Source organism: Clupea harengus, chromosome 15 (assembly GCF_900700415.2).
Source record: "Clupea harengus chromosome 15, Ch_v2.0.2, whole genome shotgun sequence".
In the NCBI taxonomy this organism is placed as follows: domain Eukaryota; kingdom Metazoa; phylum Chordata; class Actinopteri; order Clupeiformes; family Clupeidae; genus Clupea; species Clupea harengus.
The window spans coordinates 23,393,102-23,420,884 of NC_045166.1; the positions used below are offsets into that span (position 1 = coordinate 23,393,102).

Here is a 27,783-nt window from a genome sequence, read left to right on the forward strand (position 1 = left end):
TACATTTGACATTCTAAATTCTATCGGTTTACATATGTACAATATTTTTAGCTAGGTATACTCAGGCATTGTGTGATTTTTCATTCATTTATGTGTCAGTCTCAGAGTTCTGTATATTTGTGGCGTTTAACCATGAGTAAAACAATTATAATTGCTGCTCTCGTGAATTATTCATATAAATGTTTCATTATCTTGTTTATGCGTGTGTAATAGGAACTGAATATCAGATATCAGAATTATCAGAGACTATTTTGGATAGAAAATTAACAGATCAAAAACTTCAGTCATGAGTCATGAGATAATCATTAATCCGTTTGGGATTATTTGACAGTCCACACACTACAGCAGTCAGCGTGTATATGCGCGGTCGCTATCTGACGTGCTTTAAATCAGTTTTAAAAGGCGAGAACCCACGCTTCTTTTCCCATTCGAAAGAAGCATGCACGGATTCTGCACGTCTTCCATACTGTTGCAATCGGTTGAATAGGTTCACTGAAAAAAGAAAAAGAAACAGTAAAAAAAACTTTTGAAGTCCATCAAAGTAAGTGGGTTCACTGCGCTGCTTTCCAATTAAATTAGCTGACGGCGGAGCAGACTGCGCTGCGGTGAGTGTCGCATTCATATCAGCAACTCCAGAGCAAGTGTGTTTCCCCGCGAATTACGCAGGGTTGGACACCGACGTGGGGGCGTGGGTTGAACATCATATTGTCGGCTAAATGTCCCGATGGTGTTGACAGCACGTGGGACCTCTGAATAGGACGGGACGGACTTTCCCGTGATCTAGAGGACGTTGTTGCACCGTACCCGATAGGCGCGCATTTTGGTTGATGCATCTCCTATGTCAAAGTCTCTTTTTGGAACTGTGATGCTTGCGTGCCCGTCTATACCTCCTGAAATTGAAAGGTCCTACTGTGCCAATTGATTTTTGCTGGACATTCATAACGTTGGCATTCACGGCTATACGCACAGCGACAGAGGGTTGTACAGCATTCAGGTGAAACGTGCGGATATACCCTCCGTTATTCCAGGACGCCAGGACTTGCATAAAAAGGAAATCCTCGGACAACTATGGATGTTTGCAAAGGTCGTTTCCTGGGCATCGCGGTGGCTGTAGCGCACGGGTTTTTCTCGGGGTCTTTGAATATTCTGTTAAAATTCCTCATCACCACATACAGCTTCAATTACCTCACCTTGATCCAGTTCCTGACGAGTAGCACTGCGGCGCTGACTCTGGAGATTCTGCGAAGACTAGGAAAAGTAGATATACCTCCGTTCAGTCTACAGCTAGCGAAAGTTTTCTCCGGCGTCTGTGCTTTATCCACTTTACAGTCAACCCTCACATTATGGTCTCTCCGAGGACTTAGTTTGCCGATGTATGTGGTGTTTAAACGATGTCTCCCCTTGATGACACTGGTAATTGGGGTTTGCGTTTTAAAGAACGGGTTTCCCTCTGTCGGGGTGATAGCGGCAGTGTTGATTACCACGACAGGAGCAGCCTTGGCAGGTAAATGCGCTGTCTTTTGTTGAATAATTAGGCAAATTGAATTTAAACGTTAGAAAATAAAATGGTCAGTTGAGTTTATTGGCATTTCATTCTGAATGAATTCCCTCCAGTTGCAGTTACTGAAGCAGTCTAAGCTTGAGTAAAAGTGAATCATTAAATATCGAGGAGAGCATGTAATTATTATTAAGGTCTTATGTATAATGCTGTGTAGTAAAAGCTGCATGATTTTGTTATGCATCAGTGTCTGCTTTGGTTTAATGTTTGGCTACTTCATTCTTTGCAGAATAGTCGCACAGCAATTAATGTGGCAAAAAACCTTTAACTCCCTGTGTTGTAGGACTTCACATGCCACTTGGCTTTCATCCAGTCGTACTTAACACATTGTTTGTGTTGTATCCCCCCCCCAACCCCATCTTATGCTTCCCTCAGGCGCCGGTGACCTCACCGGAGATCCGTTTGGCTATGTGACGGGTGTGCTGGCCGTGATCATCCACGCCTCCTACCTGGTCCTGATCCAGAAGGTCAGCGGCGAGAGCGAGCACGGCCCGCTCACAGCCCAGTACGCCATCGCAATCATGGCCTCACCGGTGTTGCTGGTGTGTGCCTTTGTCAGCATGGACGCCGTGGATATGTGGTCCTACTCGGGCTGGAAGAACCCGTACATCACGGGCATCTTCGTGACCTGCAACCTCATCGGCTGCGCCATGAACTTCACCACCCTCCACTGCACCTACATCAACTCGGCCGTCACCACCAGCTTCGTGGGCGTGGTGAAGAGCATTGCCACCATCACCGTGGGCATGGTGGCCTTCACCGACGTGGAGCCCACCAACCTGTTCATAGCAGGCGTGGTGGTCAACACCGTAGGCTCCATCACCTATTGCGCTGTCAAGTACTACGAGACCAGGAAGAAGCTACACTACCAGGATATGGATGAGTCCACGAAGGAAGAGGAGCTGCCGGGGCAGCCTTACATCGAGCCGACCAAGCCCAAGGGAGATGCCAACGGGGAGAGCCTCGCCAATGGGACCCTGGCTGCTGGGGCGCTCGATGACAACAACCAGGCCCCGTTCCCTGCGCTGGAGCACACCACCGAGGAGTCCCTCGAGATGCAAAAACAAGCCTACTTCCAGGAAGGCGAGCCAGTCGCCCAGCCCCAGTCTCTGAGTGACAGTTACCTTGGGGTGTGGAGGTCTGTTCGCACACTAAAGTTCTTCAAGAAAGACACCCTGGTTGACAATATGGAGGTGCAGAGCCCTTGACACTAAATGTGTTTTTTTTATTTGTGGTGAAAGGGTGCATGTTGTGTCAGATTGTCACTGAATGAGCCTTGATATGAACACTGAAAGATGTTTTTTCTGCCTTTTGTTGGTTTTTTCTTCTTTTAAACTTGGTCTTAAAGAAGTATTTTTTAAGAAATCTATCTGATTAGTTTGTATAAACAGGAGGGATTGTATTTCTAAATGTATAGGAATAATGTATTGAAATGTTTTATACTGAGTTTTCAGTAGTGGCAACATCATCTGTGCAGGGAATGCCAAACCAACAAGATGTCAGAACAAGAGCTCTCTACAACAGCTCTTGCTCCCCCATTATATATTAAAAGGCCTCCTTTTTAAGACATCTTGTATTTACTGTAAATATAAGAAGGTCAATTGGCTGTGTTACATGTTAAAAACTAAATTAAAAACTAAAAAAGGGTTATCATTTATTATTATGATTTGTTTACTTTCTTTATTTAATTTTGTCTTGCACGTGATGTAAATGCTTGTCCAGATTTGTGCAATCTCAAAATGAGGCATTTGACGAGTTCAAGGAGCAACAGTGTTTCCAATTTGCATGTCTTATGCAAAGAAAATTCAAATGAGTTTCACATGAGAAATGCTTGCTCAGTAATGCTGGTTTTATTTTGAATGGAACATCCATAACCATAAGTGACCTGGTAATTGCTTTTTGCCATGTTGTCTTACCAATTGAAAAATGCTTCTGAATTACCGGTGGACGGTTGCTGATAGGGTTCACTTAACCGAAGAATAACATAGGTTTACATGAGCGATATGCCCTGCAGCGAAAAAGACACTGGGTAATTCTTTTAGCTGAAAGCATTTCTTTGGCTGGGCACCCACATTACCTCAATTCAATATATAGCCTCAGTATACATATGGAGACAAGTGAATTTCTTCTCTTCATCGTCAGGGGTCTATAGGATCCTATAGACCCCTGCAAGATGTCTGTTGCTTGAAGTATGTCCAAATCTTGTTATGGCAAAAGTACAGTGACTGCATATGCTTTTATGTAAAGGGATGTTTTGTTTTTCGCAATTAAAAAAAATGTATTTCCAAGTGTTGGAGAAAAAAGACACACTTCCAGCTTGTCTTCAAATCCCTTCTTAACAGCACACACACACACACACACACACACACACACACACACACACACACACACACACACACACACACACACGATGAAGAGCACACACCGATGAGCACACAAACACACTGAAGTGAATCTGTCCTTCTCATGTACCTATAGAAAGAGAAGAGTGATTTGTCCATTCACCATTCTGGGGGCCTAGTCAGCAACTTCAGCTGCTGGGGAAAAAAATCCATCCCAAAGTGCCTTTGAAATAGCCCAGCATGTGCCTGGAAGGACAGCTATAGCAGGACGAAATTCAAGGAGAAGAGAGCCTTGTGCCGTCAGAAGAATGGTGAGAGAAATAGGGGGAGAGGATTGAAATGACCCTGCCCAACTGGAAGTGTAGGAATGAAGAGGCCCTAAATGCAGTCTGGTCTCTCCTCCACCCATCTCAACCAGTCTCGGCTTATATCACTGGATAGTCTCCCGCAGCGGCCTCCTCTGTGTGCTGCTGATTGGTTTGCAGCATTCCCTCCACAAATTAACTGATTGTCATCATGGCTCCACAGATTAGCTGGAGCTATTGACTAAACCATCTTAATCAGTATTCCGATTAGGCATATTATCAGGAGCAGGTTAAATGGGGTTGAGGTGAGATTTCTACTCAATTAAGTTTGACAGGCATGGAAACCATTCGACTTTGGAGGATAATCAGGAAGGCTGTTTGGAAACATTTCCCATAATATCCTTTACGCAATATCAGTTTTCATTTCAGAATTGAGCGCGTGTCTGAAGTTTTTATTTCTGGTTTCCTCATTTGTTTCCTCAAAGATTGCTTTGTATCGTTTGCATATCATTTGTATGGTGCTTGGCAATTCTCCTCTAAACTGGTTTGAGGCAACTCTTTCTCAGCCTCGTTAGTGGATTGCCTTCCGCTCACCAGTCTTGTTTATGTAGATTTATGTTAACCTGGCCTCCACACTCCTGTCATGTTCGGTGAAACTTAGCCCCAACACCACGCATGATTCGTCTCCAGCTGGCTGACTTTCTCTCTGCATCCGCTTGCTAAAGTACGATCACCTCTCCCCCATCCCCTGGGGCCAATTCATAAGCTGTTCCTCACCACAACACAAAAGGGCGCTGGGTTTGTGTGTGCCAAAGCCATGAAAAGTTGATGCCTCGTGAGCAGAGATAACAGAGAGGGGAGAGAAGTATTGTCTGGCAGGTTTGCTTACAGTTCTGCCAGTGCCTGTGACAGAGTACCTGTTTACACTAGCTCACCAATGGAGAGACAGTCTTCATTTCTTCATTTACAGCAGTGCCAGAGGTTATTGGGTTGACATGTTTTTTTATTTCGCTCTTCATGTAGTTGTTCCCTCTCTAGCTTTCTCAGTTTTTTTCAGATGTTTTCTACTGAGTATCAGTTCATTTGAGTTTTTTCACCTTTAAATCAACTTCTTTCATGGTGAGGGTTGTCTCAAGCCGTTTCTCACACTAAAAAGAACCTCTCCAAAAGATGCAGACAATCTGGGTTCATAAAGTTAGCATATCCACAACACATTTCATGTCATTGGTTTATCACAAGACCCTGCGAGAAAATCCACTTCACTCACTACCTCTGCAAAAGAAGACCCCAGGTTCACTGACAGTTTCTTCAAATGCTACATCCAGTATCTCATCCATCAACATTAAAGCCATGAGCACTCTGTCCATTATCCTCTTGTGAGCTATGAGGTTCTGCCACTAGGGCTATGGATTTCCTTTAGGCTGAATTAAGAAAAGAGACAGGCATGGGTCATGAATCTGTGATAAGATCATTGCCCAGTCATAAAGACCAGCTCTCCGTAATGAAAGCGCTTTAGCAGATCAAGACTTTGCTGACAGATTTGCACAAGCTTGTGAATGTGTATCCCTCACTGGATCCGTCTGCAAACAGGGCCACTAAGCCCAGCGCTACCAGGAGGAGAGGAGATTAACAAGCTGCAGTCTTTCCTGGGTCATTACCGGAATCTTCAAAACCCATTCATGCAAGAAAGCAATTGCTTAGAAATTATGTATCATCTTAGCCCTGGGCGCTCAATATCAACCCTACCTCCCCCTCCCCATTTCCACCTTATCCTCACCGTGATTTTTGCAAAATAAGCAATATCACTTAAATGGACTCATGGTCATTCATCTTAGGCTGCAAGGAGAGTGTGTGTGTGTGTGTGTGTGTGTGTGTGTGTGTGCAGGGGCACAGCATGTTCAGGAGAAACTATTTATTGATAATATTTCCAGGCAAGGGGTAGACTGTGAGAGGGATCATACCTATTTGGATCGTTTTCTGCATTCTGTAAGTACAGTAATGTGATGTGATATCCCAACCCCCCCCCCCCCCCACCAGGTGCATGGGATGGGAGTGATTTGCATATTTTTGCTTAAGCGGATTTGTGGAAATATGCCCAAGATGTGTTTTTTTTTTCTCTCCACACAGCTTCTCTATCTAAATAAAAGGGCGGTGTAGGAATTGGAAACGGGATAAAAATCAAATGAAATGAAATGCCTGGATAAGAGGCTGCAAGATTAGCCTGCCTCTTACATATCAAAGCAGTTCAGAGATGACATTTGCATAAATGTTGCTTTTTTGTTGGGGGTGGAGGTCGGGAGGGTGTATCTGGGGGCTGAGGGCCTTCGTGAACTATCTGGAAACTGGTTCTAGGTGGCCCTGCTGTGTAGAGACTTCCCCCTAGTGGATACAGCAGTACTAGTATTAAACAGCTCTCTTACTGACACACAATGGGCCTCATGCAGCAATATTCTCTTACCTTTCTCTGCATTATGAATTTCATTTGATCATAAATTGGAAATGTGTGGCCGACTGCTGGTTTTTAGCATATGTAACACCTCCTAAAAACTATATAAGGGCGGGGGTTGTGCCGTGTGCAAATACTCTGGCACATGCCCAAAGCATCTAAGAGCAATGTTATAGCCATTTAGAAGCTGAATGCACACAATATCATCCAAGGATTTTTATAGTCTTAACTGGAATCAATGAACCAATAGTATTTTCTATTTAATAATCCAATCATTACCATTACTCTAAAATATATAATAATCTAAATATGATTATATTTTTGCATTCTTTTCTGTTTTAATGTATGTTTCCTCGCTTTAGACAAATAATTTGTGGACTGTGAAAACATCATATTTTTTCTTATTATTTTGGCAAGAGTGCATTTGTGCACTGAATTACTAAGCTGTATTAGTCAATACATCCCACCTGCCTTACCCTGGGGTGTAGAGTCAAATACCTCCCCAGCGTAACGGCTAATTTTGCAAGGGGGGGGGCAATAAAGGCTCTAGCCCTCCCTATCTTGCCCTTGTATTTTGGTTTTGTCTCCTTACTCCCGACCTGGTGCAGAGGAAGAATCCGAAAAAGGTAAAGCTAGACATCTTACATCAACACATACAGCATTATACATCCAATATGGTCAAAGCAAGCGTTTCTAATACCATCATGTAACATATCTTGTAACAAACATGATGGCTTCTCATTCCTTGCGTGTGGGGCTAATACCTGTAACCTAGTTTCCACATCCTACCTGAGTATATAATAACACACGGTGGGCACACTGGATACCTTCAGTGGTATGGTGTGTATACATATCATGGTAACATTCAAATTTCCGTGAAGTGTATATTTAATTTAACATACTGACTATGCAAATAAGTGCCCTGTAAGTGCCCCCTTGCAGCCACATGTGAATACACACAGCCGTTTGTGTGTGAGTTTGTCCCTGTTTGTGGACTCTCATCCGCAGATGTTGTTTCTTCCATTTGCAACTTACTTTTAATTCCCTGGTATTTGTCCCTTGGCAGGGTGTCTACGCCCTCGATGATTGTGGTTAGGGTGGGTATATCCAGTGTAAAGAGCGTCACCCCCTTGAGGACTCTTGAGCGCCCTCTTGAGGACTCTTTCCAAAGCTGCAGCTCTGTTTGCTTCCAAGGTTTTGGTTCTGGAAACGTCCTCAGTCTCCCTTGACCTGCAGGACGGGATATTAAATTCTTTATGACTTGAGTTGACCTCACACACTCTCCACAGCTGCTTGGGGTCTACCTCAACTTCAGTGTCAGCTTTGTTATGCTAGTTCCTGAGACCGATGAAGGCTGAGGATGGTGGGTTGGATTAGGCTGACTGTAGAAACTGGGCGCTAGGATCATTTGACTCATCATTTAACTCTATTACGGCTATCAAATGCACCGTCCCGATTGCTACCCCTATACCTTGCAACGCTTTTTATCCAGGACTGATTTTTGAGCCACTCCCATATGGCCTTGGTTTGAGTGTTCCAGTTTGAATGAGCCACATGCGCCTCTTTCACCCTTATCAGTGCTTCAAGGGCCAAACTGAGATTTTACCTGTTGGCCGTATGCATGGGGATGACTGTGCAACACTCCTCATCTCCTATTCCTCTCCTATCTCGCGCACTCCTTGGTCTTCCGCCATTAACGTTTCTAACACAAATCGATTTTGCTGCGCCATAATGGATGTTGCATGTAACTGTTCGATTACGCGAATCAGTGCCTGTACTCAATAGTTAATAAATCTTTGTTGATTGTACCATAAGTGATTTATCCATCCACTAATTTGTGCCAGGGACTGTGCATTCAATGCCTGCCCATTTAACAGTACTGACCCAGATATCTGTCCAGAGATGATCCAGTCATTGCCTATTGCCAAATGCTCCTCAGGTTCCAGGTACCATAGGTTTCCTGATTCCACGCTACATACACCCATTCATCTTCTTTACGGTGTCCATCTACACTCCTTTTTTTGCCTGAGCCCCTTGTCTCACCTAGATTGGGAGTTAGTATGGTGATCTGTCCTGTCAGCATCACAGGCGTACAGATCCCCTCCCAGTTTGGCTTCAACTGAGATCGGATTTTTGCATCTTTTTCACTCAGCCAAAATACATCTCCTGATGGGGCTGTTCCGCTCAAGAAGTCAAGGATAAGTCATCATTCACCTGTGACTTGTTCAAAATGCGGGAGCATATTGAAAGGTTGTCACTCCATCCCCTACTTTCAAAACAGTTAGCAAAATGTGGACAGCTCCCAACTTTGCTTCCAGGTGATGGCCTGACTTGGGGTAGCTTTTTAGCATTATAAGGCACAGCATTATTCAGTCATTATTTCGGCTTACTTGCTTAACTGAATACTGATTGATAAAACATGTTGGTTTCCCACTGTGATGTTTTTAATTTATTGGCTTCTTCCTTCCACCTATTTTGTGCATCTCTTTTATCTCTATACCTTTCTGCTGGTTGGATATTCCTTTGATTCAAGATGTGAGCGGACTCTGCCATTACTTCTTGGTTTGGGGACTGCTCCTAGAACCTGCACTGCTACTTAGATTGTCACAATGACCCATGCGAATTATTGAGCTTTCTGGTTAGATTTTATAGTATTTACAGATTTGATGAACTTCCTGACTCTGTTCTTTATCTAATATCTAATATCAGTTAAGAGTCTGAAGTTTGTGATAGGTGATATTCTCAAGAGGGGTGGGACTAACAAAATAGTCTGACCAAAATGGAGGAGACTATGACAAATAACATAAAAACATTTCTATGATTAAAAGATGGCTTGCCCACAATTGTCTGCGAAGTGTCTACATGAACAGTGATTGGTGTTTCTATGTTTCATAAACTTAGTCGAGGCCAACAGACCCCTGTAGATCTTCAATAAAGCCCTTGAGCAGTTACAGAGTAACCGCTAACGTTATCTGACACCGCTAGCAGACTACACTTGCTAGTAACTAGAGGTGGCAGAGGCTAAAGGCTACATACAGCCAGTGTTGGGAGGGTTACTTTTAAAACCCATTCCACTACAGATTACAGAATACATGTCCTAAAATTTAATTTGTAACATATTCCGTTACATTACGTATCCTAAATACAGCATTGTCTTACATTTTATTAGCTGTGGGTGAAACAGTAATGTCAGACCTTAGGGTTGTTAGGCCTACTACCAATCCAAAATCTATCATTTGCAGTAAGGATAGATAGATAGATAAATAGTCATTAATTATGTAATTATTTTTCCAAATTATAAGCAGCATATGTGCCCATGAATCATTATTGACATTATTTGTATCAAAGAACCTAAAACAGCAATGTTTTTGCTGCAGATGAATCACTACCAAAACTATAACCATATAACCTCCAAACCGATGTTCTAAATTAACGTTACTAGCACATATCAGAGAGGGGAGTTACATGCCTTTTTGTAGAACACTGTTTCCAGAAACCTGGACCGTTGACAGTCCTAAAATGTGCTGGCTGGATTTATTGGCCTACAGGCTATGAAAGCATGCATTCTTTATGTTGTAGGGAAATATGAAAGACAGAAATGAAAGTCAAACAAATTCAAGCACCAATCGATATATTTTTTTTAAACTAAACATTTTGATGCAGTAAATAGAAGCTGTCGCTGAATCCCATACTTCTAACATCTATGCTCAGCAAAACTTTGAACGTGCTGAGAGGATTAAATTAAAATCCTCCACATTTCTCAGAGACCTCTCCTGTAAATTTGACAACCCTCTTTCACTGTTTCCTTTGGTGTCAGAGCTAGTGCTGGCCATGGTTTCACGGGATGCATAATTCAAAAGGGTCTTTATGCCTTCAACCACTTCAACAACACCAATATCAGATGCCAAGGGCTTTTCCAACAGATTGAAGGACTTGACTCACTTCCTTTGTTCCCTGAGTTTGAATCATTCCTCACTGAACAGTTTTCGAATGACCTCAGTTAAAGGGATGACTACTTTAACAGCCTCCTCAGTATTACAATTCTCAACAAATGCAGGGGAAATGCAAGCAATCTCATTTTGCATTTTAAGGCTGCAACATAGCTCCATCTACCCGATGAATCCCAGGCAATGAGGCCGCAGGAAACTCCTCTTCCAAACAAGATGTGTCCTCTTTTATGCTCTGGACGTTAAGTACCATCAAAAGGTCTGACATTACCTCTGTAGTGCATCCCTGAGGGTCAGTTTTATCTTGGAGGTTTTCCCTTTCACTAAGAGGGTCGGGAAGCAGATGCTCACTCATGCTGATTTGAATCGGATTGGGACTGCTTACAAATACAGTGCTCATTGCAGATTTGACCTCTATCGGTTTGCCTAAACCATTACACTTATAAGAGCACTGAGTAAAAGTCATTTTCCACTTATCATGCAGGTTTTGATGTATTTTTGAAGCAGGATGAATTGGCTGAATTGACACTGTCTGACAAGCCTATGCCCACTGGGTTAGCAGGCATTATGGACTGAAGGCGCTCAGCGATCATCTGCATGTCATTCACAAACTGATCAACAGCTGTGACAAAAGAATCCAGATAGTTTAGAGGAGAAGTCAACCCCTGTTATATCTGGCAAACCATCTATCTCACTGTTATTGCTGGAAGCATAGGACTGTAGAGAGATGTGGCTTCTGACAGAAGCAACTAGGACATCAGTCACCGCCTCAAAAACATGAATCGGAAATGCATGGAATGGAGGAAGTAAATTCATCACTCAACTGGAAAAGGACGCTGTCTTCACAACCGCTGTTGGCAGATGGCAAATTAAAGACAGATCCTTTCCAGACAGATGAGCAGAAATAACTCCTTTTAAAACATGTTTTGGAGTTCCACAGAACCCAGTGGTCGAACCACGGTAAGAATTGGGTCACTCTTGCAATGTGTTTGAGGACCTGATATTTGTGTGGTGTCATGAAACAACTGCAAAATCAATATCACCCTTCATAGCTTATGACTTCTCAAACTTAATATGAATAATATTTCAGCATTTTTCTCAGCCATTACTTGTCTGTTTGACATTACTAACATGTGAACTGAGTTTGTCTAATTAGTTCATGTGTTTGAGGTATATTTGAAGCATAATCATAGTTTGGGTAAGTATTATTATTGTTGGTGCTATTATTATTATTATTATTATTAATATTAGTAGTAGTAGTAGTAGTAGTAGTGGTAGTATTGCAATTTCACTATTTAGCACAATTTAGATTTAGCTTTAATTTAGTTATAACTTCCGTTGCCTAGTTTTAAGTGTAAAGCACTTGGACCTGCCATTGACTGACACTGAATAATAACCGACTCAATCCTCTCTGCTAACAAGGTTGAAAAAATGAGTGAGAATGAATCATAAATAAAACGAGTAATGTTTTCATCGCAACACATACCATTATATCTTCTGCCTTTATGGTCAAACCGTGATATATTTGATATACAAATCCATGTAGACCTTTCAAATAGGGAGAAATGTATCTGACAACGACAGGCGATATTTAGATGCGATTTTGTCGTTTGCAAGGTTTGTCCGCTTGAAGTGCCTGTACCGAAAAAAATGCGTCATGACAAGCCCTGGGTTTTTGAATCATAGGCGCGGTCTTTGTTTTTTAACCAATTGAGTAGACAATCCGGCGCGAGGAAAGTAGTATTCGTAAACAGTTAAGTAGACAAATAGTTAAGTTTATTTTAATTGAATTTACAAAGACAAGCTATGGTAAAGTTGTCGATAGAAGCAACAATATCCATAGTCATATCGTCCTGTTCTAGTTGACCCAATCGCTGGCTAGGTAAACTTAGCTAATGATAGCTGCTTAACGTCAATTCAACTGTTTTCCTTTTGTCCACTGACAGATAAATGGCAGACAACAGTCCAAATGCCTTCAAGACTCCCAAAAAGAGGAACTTGAAAAGCCCTCGTAAGTGTAAATGTCGGTTTCGTCGTCGTTTGTTGCCATTTCTTGTAATAAGGAGGAAAAAAGTAACTTCATTTTACTCCTCTTATCCAGCAACTGGAACCCCCGTCACAATTCCAGCGTCTCCCTTCATGAAGAAGCTGGGATGTGGAACTGGGGTCAATGTTTATCTCATGGAAAGGTAGGCACACATTGAATAGTGTTGGCTAAAACGTACTAGTTTTGAACTTACTGAAATGCTTTTATTGATTCAATTTGAACTGGTATCGTTAAGTAAACCCGATGCTGTCAACTGTTCTTCAGAATGGGGAAACAGACGCAATCTCCGTGGGCCGTTAAAAAAATCAACAGCAATTGTGCGAAGACCCAACAGAATGTGTACCAGAAACGTCTGAATGACGAGGCGAAGATTCTAAAAGACATACAGCATCCCAACATTGTTGGTAATTGTAACCCAAAATCACCTTATTTCAAGCCAGAACCCTCTGCTGTTAAAAAACGCAAATTCCATGTAGCATACGTGGTGTCACTTCTTACAAAAATGTAGCAAATTATGAACAGAACTACTGATTGACGGCCAGTACTCAGAAATAGAATGGCTGTGTGCAATGTTCCCAGTATCTCAGTCCAGTCATTGCTAATGCTTCCCACCGTACCCTTGCACAGGTTTCCGCGCTTTCACCACAGCGAAGGATGGCTCCAAATGCCTTGCCATGGAGTACGGAGGGGAGCAGTCTCTCAATGATCTCATCGAGAAGAGGAGGGAGGAAGGGCTGAAACCTTTCCCCGCTCCAGTCATCGAGACGGTGGCTCTGCATGTGGTTCGCGGCCTAAAGGTTCGTCACTTACTGTATTGGTATTCATACCCTCAACACTGTAGGATAACTGTTATTGCTTTTTTTACCTTGTTTTAATTCTCCCTTCCTGTCGTGTTTCAGACATCTGTTCTGTTCAAATGTGTTTGTTTACTGTATTGATTGTAATGTTTTGTTTTGTGTTTTTCTAGTACCTCCACAATGAGAAGAAACTTCTACATGGTGACATGAAGTCCTGTAATGTGGTCATTAGGGGAGACTTTGACACCGTCAAGATCTGTGATGTGGGGGTGTCGCTCCGATTGGATGAGAACATGCAGGGTAAAGGGCCATTTTAGTTCAGACTAATGTCCGTTGCTCCCTAAAATCTTCACGATTTTCATATTAAAGCAGCAGTAAGATATTTGGGTTGAAAACTAGCCACCTAACTACTGAAAAGGCATGCAAACATCAACAGCAGCACAATTGGCACTAATAAAAGGTTTGCTAGTATACTAACTCATGTCTTGGCAATGCTGTTAAAGCTTTTTTTTTTTTTGCTCAATTGTTGCATACCGTCTCTTTAAAAACCCAGAATCTCTGACATCAGGTCGTAGGGCTTCCCCTCTACTGCTGCCTCTCTTCCTCTTTAACTATTTTCCCCTTTTCTGGCCAGTGAGTGACCCAAAAGCTCACTACATAGGCACAGAGCCATGGAAGCCCAAGGAGGCCCTGGAAGGAGGGATTATAACAGACAAGTCGGACATCTTTGCCTACGGCCTGACGCTGTGGGAGATGATGACACTGTCCATGCCTCATCTGGAGATGCTGGATGAGGAGGATGAAGATGATGATGATGAAGTTGATGGTACAGATTAAGTCATCTATGATAAAATTACCCAAATTCTGCACAATACACAGGTTATGCTTGATGTCAGTGAGAGTGGGGTTGGGGCTTAAGCTATTCTTATGCCTGGTCCTTTAAATGACTCCCTGGTGTTCTCTCATTGTTGATGTATGAGCGGCAAAGCTGTCTTCAATGGTATGCCCAAATTTTGCATGATCAAGTTTGGCAAGTGGTCATAGTCAAGTCATGTTTTGCTGTCTTCCAACTTCCCTGCTCAGACGAGTCTTTTGAGGAGGACTTTGACGAGGACGCGTACTACGACCGGTTGGGCAGCCGCCCGCCCCTGGACACAGAGACGCTGGGCGGAGCCTACCAGCGCATGGTGGAGCTCTTCTGCCTGTGCACGGAGGAAGACCCTCGCAAACGCCCATCTGCCGCACAAATCCTCCAGGTCCTGGAGGCTAACCACGCACAGGCCAACGAGACAAACAGCCAGGTCATAGTTATCGACTAGCACAGAAGTAGGCTAAATTTACTTTCACACAAGAACCCAAGGCACTGTTGAAGGTTCTCCTTTGAGAATGTACCAGAAGGTTCTAAATAGCACCTCTTAAGGGATGTATATGATTTACACTGCTGAAATGGGCTGGACTGGACTGGAAATTTCTTTTGATCAAGCTCATTCATTTTGTCTTTGTCTGGTTTTCCGTCTTGTTTATCGTCATGTCTTATTTCTGAACTGTGCTCTTGTCCATTGTCACCTTTTGTATGTTTATAAGTGTCAAATGCGGTTTTAAATGGTACATATGTACACACACACACACACACAGATCATGGCCAATAAAATGACTGCTTGTATTTCATCTGGGTGTTTTTTTTGGTATGATAGTGTGCACATCAGGGTCTTTGATGCAAGTTGTGCAAGGATTTCTCTGTGGTATAATGAGCGTGTTAATAATAATATAAAACTGAATAACAATAATTGAACAGTTGAGCTTTGTGTACACTTTTCACAGAATAGAAAATATCTCTAATTTTCCTGTCCTGTTTGGATGATCTTGAGTGGGATTCGAGAGTTTGCACTGAACAGTAACTGTAAAATAGGAAGAGGCCACAGATATGTCAACTTACATTTGCTCTGGTCTTGCTATGGGTTAAGGAGACTAAAGCAGCCAAAGACTGCTTCATTTTCTCTGCTGTTGACCGAGTAATTAAACAATGCTCAAATGTTTCATTCATTACAAGTTACGTTTTTATTTACATATAACATACATCCAGCAATAAATGCAACTGTAGGATATCTAAGGGGAAAAAAACTACTCCAATAATTGGACCTTCAAATTAAATCATGTGACGGGCAGTAGTGACTAGTGTCAATCACTTCTGCATCCGTTATTGATGTCAGCTATGACACTCTTTTCATAAACAGATTTTGCCCATGCAGAGTAGAGGACAAGGGATGGAGGTCAAGCTATTGAACTTCAGAACGCAGTTCCAAAAACCTGTCTTTTTCTTTCCAGTTGACATGAAATATATTTTAGACAATAAAAATCCAATAACAGAGCCTCTGTTCAGTTTGTACATTATTACATAAAAAATAATACTATCCGACCTATGATTGGTGTTCTTTTTAATTAAATATGAACAGTAAAAAACAGTATCAACTAACAAGATCTCCTTTTTTTATCTCTTGACAAGTCTTCACAAAATCATCCATTTAAAAAAAAAAAAAAAAAAATCTGAGACACTTCAATATCAACCAACGAAATTGTAGACCAGGAAAGTTGGAGTCCCAGTGTACTTGGTGGCAAAGAGTTTGCCATCCGGTGTCGGGTCAGAGAAAGCAATCTCCTCTTTAGTTAGATGGTTTCCATACATAAAATTGTTTCTAAAAATGAAGAGAGATTATTTAAGAGCACGCAAAAAAAATATATAATTTAACTTCATAAATCATTATATAATTTCATAAAAGCCCTTAAACAAACGTCCACAGTGAGACATCCCCTGGATCACATGACGTCCTCTCAATACAAATCTTTATCTTTCATGTTGACACCCCAAGATTTGATCAATGTGATCCTCATTACTCTTTAAGGTAAAAGGCACAAATCATGTTCTACAATGTTGTCACTTCATCCTTCGAACTATATGGCTTCATTCATTTCTGGTGTCTAAAGATCCAAAGAGCAAAATGTCTATATACACATCCATCACTGTGTGTGTGTGTGTGTGTGTGTGTGTGTACGTGCGCGCATTTACCTGACTGAGTCCAGCATGCGTGTGGCGATGCCCTTCCTCCTCATCAGGCTGAAGACCCAGACGCGGCTGATCCCGCAGATGGCGCGCTCAGGCACCACGGAGCAGCACCATGCACGGTGGCGCTCCAAGATGTCCTCCGGATCCACAGCCTTCTGCTGAGGCTGCTGCTCCAGCACACGGAACGCCTAAGGGGACATGGTTGTGAACGTTATGTTCATGTTAATGTTATAGATAATATTTACAATACATGAGAGTGGGGAGAAAAACCAGAGGGGAAATCATTTGCATCCCGTGCCATTCAATGTTGAATTAGAGTGTACGGTGCTTGATTCCTCCCCCCCCCCCCCCACACACACACACACACTCACCTGTCGGATGTGCTCCGCCACCACACAGCCCACCACCATCTTGTCGCTGTTGACGAACAGGTAGGTTTTGGCAGTGCTGGGGCTGCTCAGGGTTATCTGCTGGAAGCCCAGCTCACTGTCTGCCACCTTACGCACATCATCAGCCTGCCAGAGACAGACACTCATTAAGATACTGTCAATCAGGGTTATTGCTCAGACAGGTCATTCAACGATTAACAAGCACCATCTGCAACTGCAATTTGACGGTCATATCATATGCATTTTCATGGACTCGCTTCATTATTACGTATAACAGGTCTGCTGGTTGCAAGATGAAGACGTGTTGTTAGTCCATTCACAGTTTGTTGTTTCGTAGGGAAGGAAGTGAATGCTTTTTCAGTGCAGGTTAAGCTCTTGAATGTGCAAAGGTACTTTTCTACTCTAAAAAGGCATTTGAAGAGCACGAGTATGGATTCATAGAAAGATGATGATTGAAAAAATCACATACCTTCCTCGTTGCATACTTTGGATCATCGGGGAGGACAAGAAGTATTTTACCATCCCAGAACTCACAGACCACACGTTCCTTCTTCCATCCCTAGAGGTGAGAACAAATGCAAACATTACATTTTAAATTATTCAAGAATGAATTCATTCAATTTTACTTTCAATATTCTGAGTACGACCACGACTGACATGGACAAAAGTAGGTCCATCAAATCGAGCAACTTCACCCAAAAAGAACATCTATGACGAGCAGCAGAAAGAAAAACTCCCGAAGATAGATAGAGAGAATGGACTGAGCTCCAGCTACCCACCACAAACTTGATGGCGTCGAGGAAGCGCTGGTGGAAGTGGCTGTGCTGCATCTTGTCCTCTGGGCTGTCTGCGCTGTACAGCATCCCGCACAAACTACATGTGGTGGCTCCAAACTGCTTCTGACCCGCATCCTAAACACAACACACCATAGTCAACATCAACCACTCCTCAATATGTTTCAAATGGACCTTTAAGAAACTGTTTGTGACACTGCCTTTTCTTTTGGTCATTACATTAATGCATCTATTATGACAAGGAGATGACAAACTTTCAGCTCAATCATACCATTGTGGCGTGCATCACCCTGCAGAGCGATTGTACTCTCGAATACATTACATCATACATTAACACACCCGATTTGTTTGCAGAAATCAGTGTGTCCATCTATACACAGATTACACAGTAATGCTAAGTCAAAACCAACATATTTTGGAAATCAGGATGTGGATGAAATCAGCACATCGGAGGGAAGAAAGGTTAGACATAGAGATCCGACACAGATGGAGAGACTGATGGATTTAGATGGACTCACAATAATGAGCTGATCATCGTCGTCACACTTCCTGCCTTCCCTCCTAGTGCGGGCGCTGATCCTGTCCTTGGCTGAGGGGGTGAAGGTGCTGGGGAGGCCGGAAGGGGTGCTGCAGGTCCTGGGGGAGGAGGACAGACCCGTCTTCCTCTGGGACCTGAAGCCATGTGGCAGAGCATCAGTCTCACTGCCAGTATCAGTGATATTGTATGCCTGAGCCAGACACAGGCTGCACCCAAATAACACAGGTGATGCTGTGCAGCGGTGCCTATCTGGCTACTAGCTACCTGGTGGAATAATTCAACTATATTCATTTCCAACTACTGGGAATATGTATTACATGGTCCCTGACTGGTTTCTCGGAAATCAGATCAAGTTAATGAGAGTGAGAACAGTAGCCACCCAGGTTTCACCCTAAGTAAGACAAGGCCACGGCACTATGAAAAGGGTTTTGTAAAAAGCAGCAGTCTGCTTACCTCTTGGAGCCAAAGATGGGGTACACAGCTGAGGATTCTACCAAGAGAACAAAGAATGTAATAACTATTTCAGTAGTATTTTCTCCCCCTCAACGTTTGACCTTCAAAACCATTATTTTCAGCAGAACAAGATAAAGACGAGAACGGATAAAGATACTATTACCTTCACTTTGACTGCCGTCCTCTTCTAAATGATTGATGTCACTGAGGTCCAACACTATGTCTGAGTCCATCTCACTAGTTGACTCCTGAAACAAACCACCATTGTAAAGCATCAGCAACCCCCGCTTGAGAAATGAATCGCACTAAACAGGACGTAAACAGAAGTGCCCAGCTAAACCATCATTATAGTACCAACTTATATTAGTACCACCTACAATTCAACCGCACAACTTCACAAAATTAGCAACTCTTCATACACTGTTGTATTAAATCTAACTAGCCAGCAGGAAAAAAATGGAGGTCCACAACTGGGTACAAAACTGAAGAACTTTTACTAGCAGACTCTCTCGTCACTTTACCACGCACAAAGTACAGGCAAAAAACGTTGAAACTGTTAACAGGAAGTGCAACTCGCTGTGCACTATGGGAAATGTAGTTACTCACGAACTTACTGCATTATCAAAACAGTATTAATGAAACAAATCACATCAAATCACATGAACTAAGGCAATTATGCATATTTGAATACATCCATACAAATTCATTTTAGCTTAACTTAAATCAGTAGTCAAATAATTAACTGAAAGTCCTTCAAATGTAAACTATACACTTAAAGTTACAACATACACCAACGCCAGCATAAGAGTGACAATGAAAGATCCTTACCAGTGCGAGGCAGACACTGCCTGGGGAGGACATTGAAACACTGGGAGACACAGATCTGCTCAGCACAACTCGGACGTCTTTTCTGATGCCATACTTCTCCAGGAGGGCTCGGGGGGACCCCACAACAGGGGTCGGCGACATGTCCGTGGCCACCTCCTTCAGTTGCTCTGTGTTTGTGAGCTCGGCAGGTAATCTGGGAATGTCCTTACGTGGCGGTTTCCTGACAAAGACAGCCTGTCGAACTGGGGAACGCACCTTCTGTTCCTTCTCCTTGCTCTTTTTCTCAGGGTCCTTAGTCTTGCTTTTCTCCTGACCCTCAACATGCTTTGGCTTCCATGGCACCGTCATTCTGTTCTTGGTGGCGGGTTTTTTGCCAGAGGCAAAGAAAGCAGCACCTACAAAGATCTTGGGTTTGGCTTTGTTCTTCAGGTGGCCAAAGGTAATCATGGAAGAAATCTTTGAGGGTTCTGATCCAGAGCTCACCGTGTCGGTCTTGGTGCCGGGAGTCACCATAAACACACTGGTCTTTGCTGTAAGGTGGCCCTTGATGCTGGGCTTCTGGACTTTGGATGCCGTTACCTTTTTGGCTGGCCGGCCTCTCTTTCTCTTGGGTGTCCCTGCAGAAGGTGGAGGGTTGGGCTTCTCCTCAATGGGTTTGGATGGCGGAGATTTGGTTTCCTTCAGCAGCTTCCTCTCCAAGGGCGTGAGATACATAACTTTCTGTTTACTGTAGAAGGAACCTGCCACAGTGGGTTTCTGAGGAGACTTCTGCTTTTTGGGGGGTTCTTCTGGCAGAGAGTTCCTGGAGCCCTTTTTGGGGGTCAGTGGCATTGGTGGGGAGGGGCGTTGTCTCCTTCCCGGTGATTTTATGGGTGACTGGTTCTCCTTCTCCTGGTGACTGGTGCACATGTTTTGGATGGAAGGTTCGGTATTGCGAGGGGATACTCTCCGAGGAGGGCTATAGCCATTGAGGATCTGCCTCTTTGTGGGGTTTCTGAAAGGAGTAATGAGACATTCCTAATTAGGGTACATTTGTACACTTTATATAATAATAATAAAACTTTATTTATATAGCACCTTTCATGCAAAAGAATGCAGCTCAAAGTGCTTTACAGCAAATACATAATATGCACAAAGAAATTACATGCACATAAAAATAGACATCAAAGAAACATAACAAAGATATAGTGCAAAAAAAATTAAATTATAATTATAAAGATATATTTAATCCAACCCCTTAATATCACCAGTAGAGATTTAAATTAAATTAAAAGTATTTATATATATATATATATATATAGTGCGAAGTGGTAGCTAGTTAAAGGCTAATGTGAAGAGGTACGTTTTTAGTTTTCTTTTAAAGATGTTAAGCGAGCTGGCTTCGCTGATGTCTATAGGCAGTATGTTCCATAGCACTGGGGCGTAATTGACAAATGCTGCGTCCCCGATTTTCTTACGGCTTTTGCTGGGAACCTCCAATAAACCAGCATTCGATGATCGCAGTGTTCTTGAGGGCAAGTATTTGACTAGGGAGTTTGCAATGTAACTTGGTCCTAGCCCATTAAGGGCTTTGTATATTAGGAGAAGGACCTTAAAGTCAATTCTAAAAGTTACTGGAAGCCAGTGCAGAGCAGCTAAAACTGGACTAGTGTGCTCTCTCCTCTTGGTTCTGGTTAATAGCCGAGCTAGTCTAAACTACATTTCTAAAGTTTACGTCACAACTCAAAACTTTGGAATCCACCAATGTGATGGATAAATAGATCCTGTGACTGAGATACTTTCTCAAAATAATGACAAATAATGAAATAATACTGTACTATTTCGAGAAAGTGTGTCATTATAATGAAAAAAAAAATATCTCATTTGGTAAGATACTAGGCCATTATTTCTAGAAAGCTTCTCATTATAATTACACATTGCGGAAATTGGGCTTTGACAGAACACACTTCAGGAGGTCATGCTTACCCATTATGGTATAAGACACTTATGTACACTGCCGAATACAGGATGAATACTATAGCATTTAAAATATGGCAAGTAAAGTTGAATTCTACCTTTGATTAATACTACCAATAACATCAAGTTTAGATGTGAGAGTTGAAAGGCCATAAACACTTACCCATCAAGAGCAGGAGAACACTGTTTCCTCTTTCTTGACGTTAGGTTGGGCAGCATCTTCAGGATCACTGTTAAGGAGAGATAAGAGAGCAGTACAAAATAATGGATTAAACAGACTAACGTTATCCTATCTAGTAGATGATAGCAATGCATCGTGGCAAATGACTCTTCTAGCGAAATACAACAATGAGACTATGAGCAACCTCCAAGCATGCTTGCTTGCGAGAATGAAACTGTAATAAAGCCTAGCTACCACGTAAACACCATGGAAATAACCACGCTGATTTAGCAGGTAAGTTAGCTAACGTTACATCTAACGTTTTAGGCATTTCCCGCGAAGCATCGCCAGTAGCTAACTTCGTTCTAGCTTAATCTAGCTAAGATGTGTGGTGCTAAAATAAGCGCTGTAACGACAAATACCGTGTCAACTGTGCGTGAATCAAATACAGATACATTTTGAAATATAATGAAAACCATGAAAAGACTATTTCAGCTATTTTGCATGTAAAAGCAACCAGTTTAAGTTAGCCAACTTAGCCCTCTGATCCAAGCTAGATGGCTGGCTTGTTAACCTAGTTTGCATCCAACAAGCTATTGCAGCTATTAAGCTATTGCGGAATTAAACAGACATAGGAGGTCTGCAATGTTTTTCTGTATATCACATCGCCCTTAAACAACTTATATAACTGGAAAGAAAGCTGCATCACAGTTATGAAAACAGAGTCTGAGGTGAACATTTCCACAACTACTACGTTAGCTGAAATAGCCGAAACGGCAAACTAGCTAATAAGTTACTGAACAAGACAAAACAGAACGTCAGTTTTAACATAATACTATATTCTGTTCAGTAGGTCTAGAACTTACCTAAACTCTCAGTTAATTGTTAATGATGGGAAATACTTACATGTTAAATACGAAGCAACAAAAAAAACTATCCACACTGCTTCATTCAGCTGATACTGAGTACCCGCTCAAAACAACTATGCCTGCCCTCTTGACCGCGGTTCACAACTTGTTTTGAATAACGCGCGCGAACGCGGGATTGTACAATTCAATGACTCTAAAAAGTAATTGGTGCTGTCGGTAGGAAAACTGTATGATCAGGGAAAGTGTATTAAAACCGGATGTCGTCACTTTAAGCCGGTCTCTGGTTGGATAAAGCTTTTCAGCAGAAATGGACAAGGACCTTTACTTTTTAGTTGAGAAGTTGTGTTGATCGCCTGGCATGCAAACGATCGGTTTTCTTTAAATTATTATTATTTTTGTGAAGTTATATGGCTTATGTGAATAAAGCTATCTACACAACTTTTTATATGTCTACATTGACTCGTTTAGTTGTTCATGTGGTACACGTAGGTCTTAACTGAAGCTAACGCTTAGACCAACAATCCATTGGAACACATAGTAGCTAGCTAGCCTCGCTGCTAATAAGTCTAACGTTAGCATGCTAATATGAATAGACCCATTATAGTCAGGTGGCTTAATGCTCAATTGACTTGTTAACCGAACTTTTACGAAGTCATACAACTAAACACACAAGTGACTTGTTAACCGAACTTTTACGAAGCTATATGACCAAACACAAAGCTAGCACTGTTAATTCCGCTATAGCTAGCCAGGTCAATTAGCTCGCCTAAGATACTGCAATTTAAGCTAACCAATTACCTCATTTCCCCCAAAACCCATCGATTACATGTGTTTGTGATGTGTAACATATATCCTTAATCAGTCATTCAAGTTATTAACGTTTATTTACCGCTAGCGATTACACGACACAAGGGTAATTCAATCGCTATTAATGTTGAACTTGAACTTCAACAACGTCACACAATATTAAAAGTCAGGCATCGGCATGGTTCCTACAGAATAAATCAAAGGTCCTTGTCCATTTCTGCTGAAAAGCTTTATCCAACCAGAGACCGGCTTAAAGTGACGACATCCGGTTTTAATACACTTTCCCTGATCATACAGTTTTCCTACCGACAGGTGCAACGATAGACCGTCTGGGCGCAACCAAGTTGCGTGAATCACGGAATCAACAGTGTATATACAGGAAGTTCAGTGCTTCACATATTTCAAAATAAAAGTAACAATATTTCGTTCATGAGATGGATCAAGTTGTAAAGCTAATTTTGAGCAACAACAGTAAAAACAGTTATGGAACAGATGGCACTGATTTTTGTATTATCAATATTGTGAAATACTTTTAAATGCATCCATGCGCAAATATGTTCAATTATATGTGCTATGATGACGTTGCTTTCAGTAATAGCTCCATATGCTTTAGCTTTTAGTTTAAATATTCCAAACCTATTTTAAAATTTGTGTTTCGTTGATGCCGACGACACTGCACCACGGATATGTAGACTTTTTCCTATAGCATCACTTCCGGTTCCGCTTCATGCGCTGCTAGGTTGTCACCACCTTTGCTATTTATTTTGTGTTAAACGTTGTGTATCTGTCACTTTTAAACCAAACTGACATATTTGCAACGACATAGTGTGCATCGTCATAGTGGATTCGCAACTTTCTTTTAATTCAAGATGGTATTTTACTTCACAAGCGCTGGTGAGTAGCTTTTACAAGCTAACCTTAACGTTACTCGAACCACCCCTAGCTAGCCATTAACCAGGTGGGCCAGTAGGCTAGTTAAGGGAGAGCATGCCATGCCACAGTTTAATATTTGTGACCAGAATAGTTTGATTTTACGTTCTTACAAATCAGCTGTTACTCTTAAATAAATATTTACTGGACTTCAGGAACGATGTTTTGGAAACGAATAGCCCAGCTAGCTAACATGAACTGCAATGTGTGTTTGCCTAGACTGCTTGCTATTCGCCTAACGTTAGCTGTTGTCGTTACTTTGTGACTTGTCATCAGCTAACCGTATTGAAGATCATTTAGCCACTAATGTCTTGTGTGTTAACTTAAATGTAGAACTTAAGTTACTCTTAAAAGATCGCTTGAGCCATCGCAGCAAATCTGTCATTTCATGAAATATGAGCTTTTTCAGATGTCAGACTTATTCCTGAAGCAGCATATATACGTGCTTGCAGTTAATTGAGTGTGCCAGTGCCACATACACCGGCACGGCATTTTACTGACTGGTACTATCTGTTTATGACAGTTGTGACTCCACCTTACACGATCTACATGGGAAAAGACAAATACGAAAGTAAGTGGCACTGGTCCATAGCATGTATCATCTTCGCTGTGAAAAAAATAATAATATAACAAAGCTTTACTCTTAAACTTCATTTTATCCTGTATTAAGATGAAGACCTCATAAAATATGGATGGCCCGAAGATATTTGGTGAGCAAAATGACCCTTATGTATATAAACATTTATGTCACAAATTCGCATAGGCATGCTTTTACGAAAGTGTCCACATGGTGGCCGGTGAGATGATGTACCAGTACTAAATGGAAATACAAGGAAACGCGCTGTGACTTTGCTTGAACCTAACTTGGGTATTTTACAGGTTTCATGTGGACAAGCTATCCTCTGCCCATGTGTACCTCAGAATGCCTAAGGTACATGCAGTTCCATCTAATTCACTTACTTCGTTAAAACAGGTGATCGTAAACCTCTTGTAGTAAAGAGTGGTACGATGTGTAACGATACCATTGTCCAAGATCTTGCTCTAGCACCTGTATTAGTAAGAAAATAGGCATAGACTAGACATAGATTAACTTGACACATACTCTCATTCCAAGGGGAAAACTATTGATGCCATCCCGAAAGAGGTCTTGATTGATTGTGCACAGCTGGTGAAAAATAACAGCATTCAAGGTAAATACTGATTCAATCACCAATAACCTCCCTATCAGCATTAACCATTTACAGGACTGATGGACTGATTATGATTTATTTTTTCTTAGGCTGCAAGATGAATAACATCAATGTTGTGTACACCTCTTGGAGCAACCTCAAGAAAACAGGAGACATGGATGTTGGCCAGATAGGCTTCTTCCGGCACAAGGATGCAAGTCTTTTCTCTGTTGCCTCATTAAATACTGAATGTATTGTTCATGGACTGTATACAAATATAAATCGTCTAATCAAACTTCTTGTACTTGCCCCATTCAAGGAATATTGCCTTGTTTCAGTATCAATTATTTTATTAGAATTTCTTACCATTTTGTTTTGTTACCATTTTAATTCTAGTTGTACTGGGAACCTTCTGTAGGATGTACACAATCTATCTGTATCTGCATGTTGACTTTACCTTATTACACAGCCATTTCAACCTCAGTCCTGACTAATATAGACAGTACTACCAGTACAAACCTCAAGTGCATGTGTCATTGTTATACCAATGGAATGTTGTTTGTTTGTGTTTCAAACAGGTTAAAACTGTCGCAGTTGAGAAGAAGATCAATGAGATCACCAACCGCCTGGAGAAGACAAAAGATGAGCGATACCCAGACCTGGCAGCAGAGAAAGAGTCCCGGGACCGAGAGGAGCGAAACGAGAAGAAGGTAGTGGTTCAGGACCAGAAGAAAAAGGAGAAGGAGGATGTGAAGAAGAGGAAGGAGGTGGAGGACATGAGGTAAACAAACAGACACAAAAAAACACACAAATATATCCACACAGCGGGTGAAGTCAAGCTGGAAGCTTTCCCCTCAAATGTCAGCCGAACAATTTTCCCAGTCAAAATGTTTCCAGTCTAACCCTTCCTTTTAGTCTTCTTGAGTGAGTAGATCTGATTAATTTAGTTAGAGTTCCACTTCTTTCCTATTTTGTCTCAAAACAAGTTTGAAATGTCATCTCTTTCCTCTTGCAGGAGTTACTCGTCTCTCATGAAGAGTGAAAACATGACCACAAATGAGGTAATTTGGCTCTGAAACTAAGTGGGAATGAGGTGGTCTCATCCGTCTGCTCAGATTGTGACTTGGCTCTTTGGTTTGTTTTTCGCCCGACAGGACGGAAACGACTCGGACGACTTCATGTAGACACGGGGACGCTCTGGGGGCGTGAGGCTAGGGAGCGGGAGACGTCTTTCCATACCGTTACCCTGACCACTGCTGCCGTGCGCCCACGTCAATGGCGCCGGGGCGGGCATTTGGAATCGTGCGTTGATGAACAGATGAACTTGGTCACTGTGTGATTGAAAAATAAACAGTCGTGCCAATTAAGCACAATACCAAGACTATGTCAGTGCTCAAGCAGCTACACTTTGTACGGAGCTACAAAATCTAACATCAACTACAAAATCTAACAACAACAATAATAATAATAATAACAACAACAACAACAACAACAAACTAAGATCACCACTGGTCTCTCTTAACAAGACCTGCTGAAATTGCAGAAAATACCTGTGATGGGTTGAGGTCTTTGTTAAAATGAATAACGAATACGTCCTTTATCCTGGAACTTTGCAGTCCTTAACTCTGAAGATGTCTCTGTCATTTGGTAATGTCAGTGCTGCATGTAGACCTAAATACACGGCCAATGGTCCTGCTCTGGCTCTGTCTCTCTGGCGATGGGTCAACACGTAAACAGGAACACATGTATCACCTACATCACCGTGAATGCTGCTCCGCAGAGTCAGGACCCAGAGAGTAACCTCATGTTGTGAAATTCTATCTAGGATTTGCTCTTGTCAGTGTGACAGAGGATGGTGACTGGTCTAAATAAAGCTTTACCACCTTTTTGCGCCTTGTTATGTATTCTGTCAGTGAGTTTGTCATGTTACTGGAGTGGAATGGTAAATGTGTTGCAATTGCAAATCATGTAAAGCAAAAGCATTATTTGAACAGGCCCTTGAGGTCATTGTGGGCAAATAGATGTCATGATGAATTAAATAGGTTTGGGAAAAGAGGTGCATTCATTTTGACTGACTTTTTTTTAGGTGAAATGCCAGTTCATAGCTTCCAAGTAAACAACCGAATGGTATGCAGAGAGCATTGCTTAGTCATAGGCACAGGGCCAGATGACAGGAGTTGTCGTCTCCAATCTGTTTCCAGTAACTGATCATTTTTCCTGGCAGCTGCATAAGCAGTCTTTATCCTGTTGTTTTTTTTTATCAGCATGTGATTCTGCTTTACGGTGCCTGAATCGATCATTGTTATTGCCCGACTGTAGAAGCGCTCTACCCCCACGTAGTAATGCCTGAGTGGCTGCGATTTCAAAAAGACTGTCAAGACAATTTA

The 27,783-nt window shown here is 42.0% G+C and overlaps 4 protein-coding genes across 5 annotated transcripts; 3 read left to right on the plus strand and 1 right to left on the minus strand.

The window, feature by feature from the left end:
* The first annotated feature begins 117 nt into the window (after nucleotides 1-117).
* LOC105901244 (solute carrier family 35 member D3) lies at nucleotides 118-3,865 on the plus strand. The gene is made up of 2 exons (XM_012828677.3): nucleotides 118-1,504; nucleotides 1,934-3,865. Exons 1-2 carry the CDS (start codon nucleotides 1,069-1,071, stop codon nucleotides 2,764-2,766), a joined length of 1,269 nt encoding a protein of 422 aa, XP_012684131.1. The 5' UTR covers nucleotides 118-1,068; the 3' UTR covers nucleotides 2,767-3,865.
* Nucleotides 3,866-12,239: 8,374 nt separating this feature from the next.
* Nucleotides 12,240-15,488, plus strand: pbk (PDZ binding kinase). Of its 2 annotated transcripts, none has more exons than XM_012829695.3 (8): nucleotides 12,240-12,351; nucleotides 12,545-12,609; nucleotides 12,700-12,787; nucleotides 12,910-13,049; nucleotides 13,273-13,442; nucleotides 13,613-13,742; nucleotides 14,077-14,268; nucleotides 14,526-15,488. In XM_012829695.3, exons 2-8 carry the CDS (start codon nucleotides 12,549-12,551, stop codon nucleotides 14,759-14,761), a joined length of 1,017 nt encoding a protein of 338 aa, XP_012685149.2. In that variant the 5' UTR covers nucleotides 12,240-12,351; nucleotides 12,545-12,548; the 3' UTR covers nucleotides 14,762-15,488. The 2 variants fall into 2 exon arrangements, with proteins under 2 accessions (XP_012685149.2, XP_031437767.1); XM_031581907.2 differs by having other exon boundaries at nucleotides 12,249-12,367.
* A 450-nt stretch (nucleotides 15,489-15,938) lies between these two features.
* Nucleotides 15,939-22,689, minus strand: esco2 (establishment of sister chromatid cohesion N-acetyltransferase 2). Its single transcript, XM_012828666.3, has 11 exons — nucleotides 22,528-22,689; nucleotides 21,625-21,691; nucleotides 19,506-20,499; nucleotides 18,841-18,925; nucleotides 18,678-18,714; nucleotides 18,205-18,358; nucleotides 17,672-17,803; nucleotides 17,362-17,451; nucleotides 16,875-17,018; nucleotides 16,507-16,691; nucleotides 15,939-16,135 (listed from the first exon to the last, which is right to left on the minus strand). Exons 2-11 carry the CDS (start codon nucleotides 21,678-21,680, stop codon nucleotides 16,003-16,005), a joined length of 2,010 nt encoding a protein of 669 aa, XP_012684120.2. The 5' UTR covers nucleotides 21,681-21,691; nucleotides 22,528-22,689; the 3' UTR covers nucleotides 15,939-16,002.
* Nucleotides 22,690-23,990: 1,301 nt separating this feature from the next.
* ccdc25 (coiled-coil domain containing 25) lies at nucleotides 23,991-27,282 on the plus strand. Its single transcript, XM_031581982.2, has 9 exons — nucleotides 23,991-24,191; nucleotides 24,751-24,798; nucleotides 24,898-24,937; nucleotides 25,107-25,158; nucleotides 25,342-25,417; nucleotides 25,507-25,610; nucleotides 25,975-26,177; nucleotides 26,412-26,457; nucleotides 26,551-27,282. Exons 1-9 carry the CDS (start codon nucleotides 24,167-24,169, stop codon nucleotides 26,578-26,580), a joined length of 624 nt encoding a protein of 207 aa, XP_031437842.1. The 5' UTR covers nucleotides 23,991-24,166; the 3' UTR covers nucleotides 26,581-27,282.
* The last annotated feature ends 501 nt before the right edge of the window (nucleotides 27,283-27,783 follow it).

What these genes read in the sequence shown, in the direction of transcription:
- esco2 (XM_012828666.3), bottom strand. Translation starts at nt 21,680, where the DNA reads ATGCTGCCCAACCTAACGTCAAGAAAGAGGAAACAGTGTTCTCCTGCT. An exon ending in CAAAGTATGCAACGAGGAAG is followed by an intron (nt 17,019 to 17,361) that starts GTATGTGATTTT and finishes TGTCTCTGGCAG; the next exon opens with GCTGATGATGTGCGTAAGGT. An exon ending in CGCATGCTGGACTCAGTCAG is followed by an intron (nt 16,136 to 16,506) that starts GTAAATGCGCGC and finishes CTTCATTTTTAG; the next exon opens with AAACAATTTTATGTATGGAA.
- LOC105901244 (XM_012828677.3), top strand. Translation starts at nt 1,069, where the DNA reads ATGGATGTTTGCAAAGGTCGTTTCCTGGGCATCGCGGTGGCTGTAGCG. An exon ending in GACAGGAGCAGCCTTGGCAG is followed by an intron (nt 1,505 to 1,933) that starts GTAAATGCGCTG and finishes TGCTTCCCTCAG; the next exon opens with GCGCCGGTGACCTCACCGGA.
- ccdc25 (XM_031581982.2), top strand. Translation starts at nt 24,167, where the DNA reads ATGGTATTTTACTTCACAAGCGCTG. An exon ending in ATTTTACTTCACAAGCGCTG is followed by an intron (nt 24,192 to 24,750) that starts GTGAGTAGCTTT and finishes TGTTTATGACAG; the next exon opens with TTGTGACTCCACCTTACACG. An exon ending in GGGAAAAGACAAATACGAAA is followed by an intron (nt 24,799 to 24,897) that starts GTAAGTGGCACT and finishes TCCTGTATTAAG; the next exon opens with ATGAAGACCTCATAAAATAT.
- pbk (XM_012829695.3), top strand. Translation starts at nt 12,549, where the DNA reads ATGGCAGACAACAGTCCAAATGCCTTCAAGACTCCCAAAAAGAGGAAC. An exon ending in ATGTGGTTCGCGGCCTAAAG is followed by an intron (nt 13,443 to 13,612) that starts GTTCGTCACTTA and finishes GTGTTTTTCTAG; the next exon opens with TACCTCCACAATGAGAAGAA. An exon ending in TGATGATGATGAAGTTGATG is followed by an intron (nt 14,269 to 14,525) that starts GTACAGATTAAG and finishes TTCCCTGCTCAG; the next exon opens with ACGAGTCTTTTGAGGAGGAC.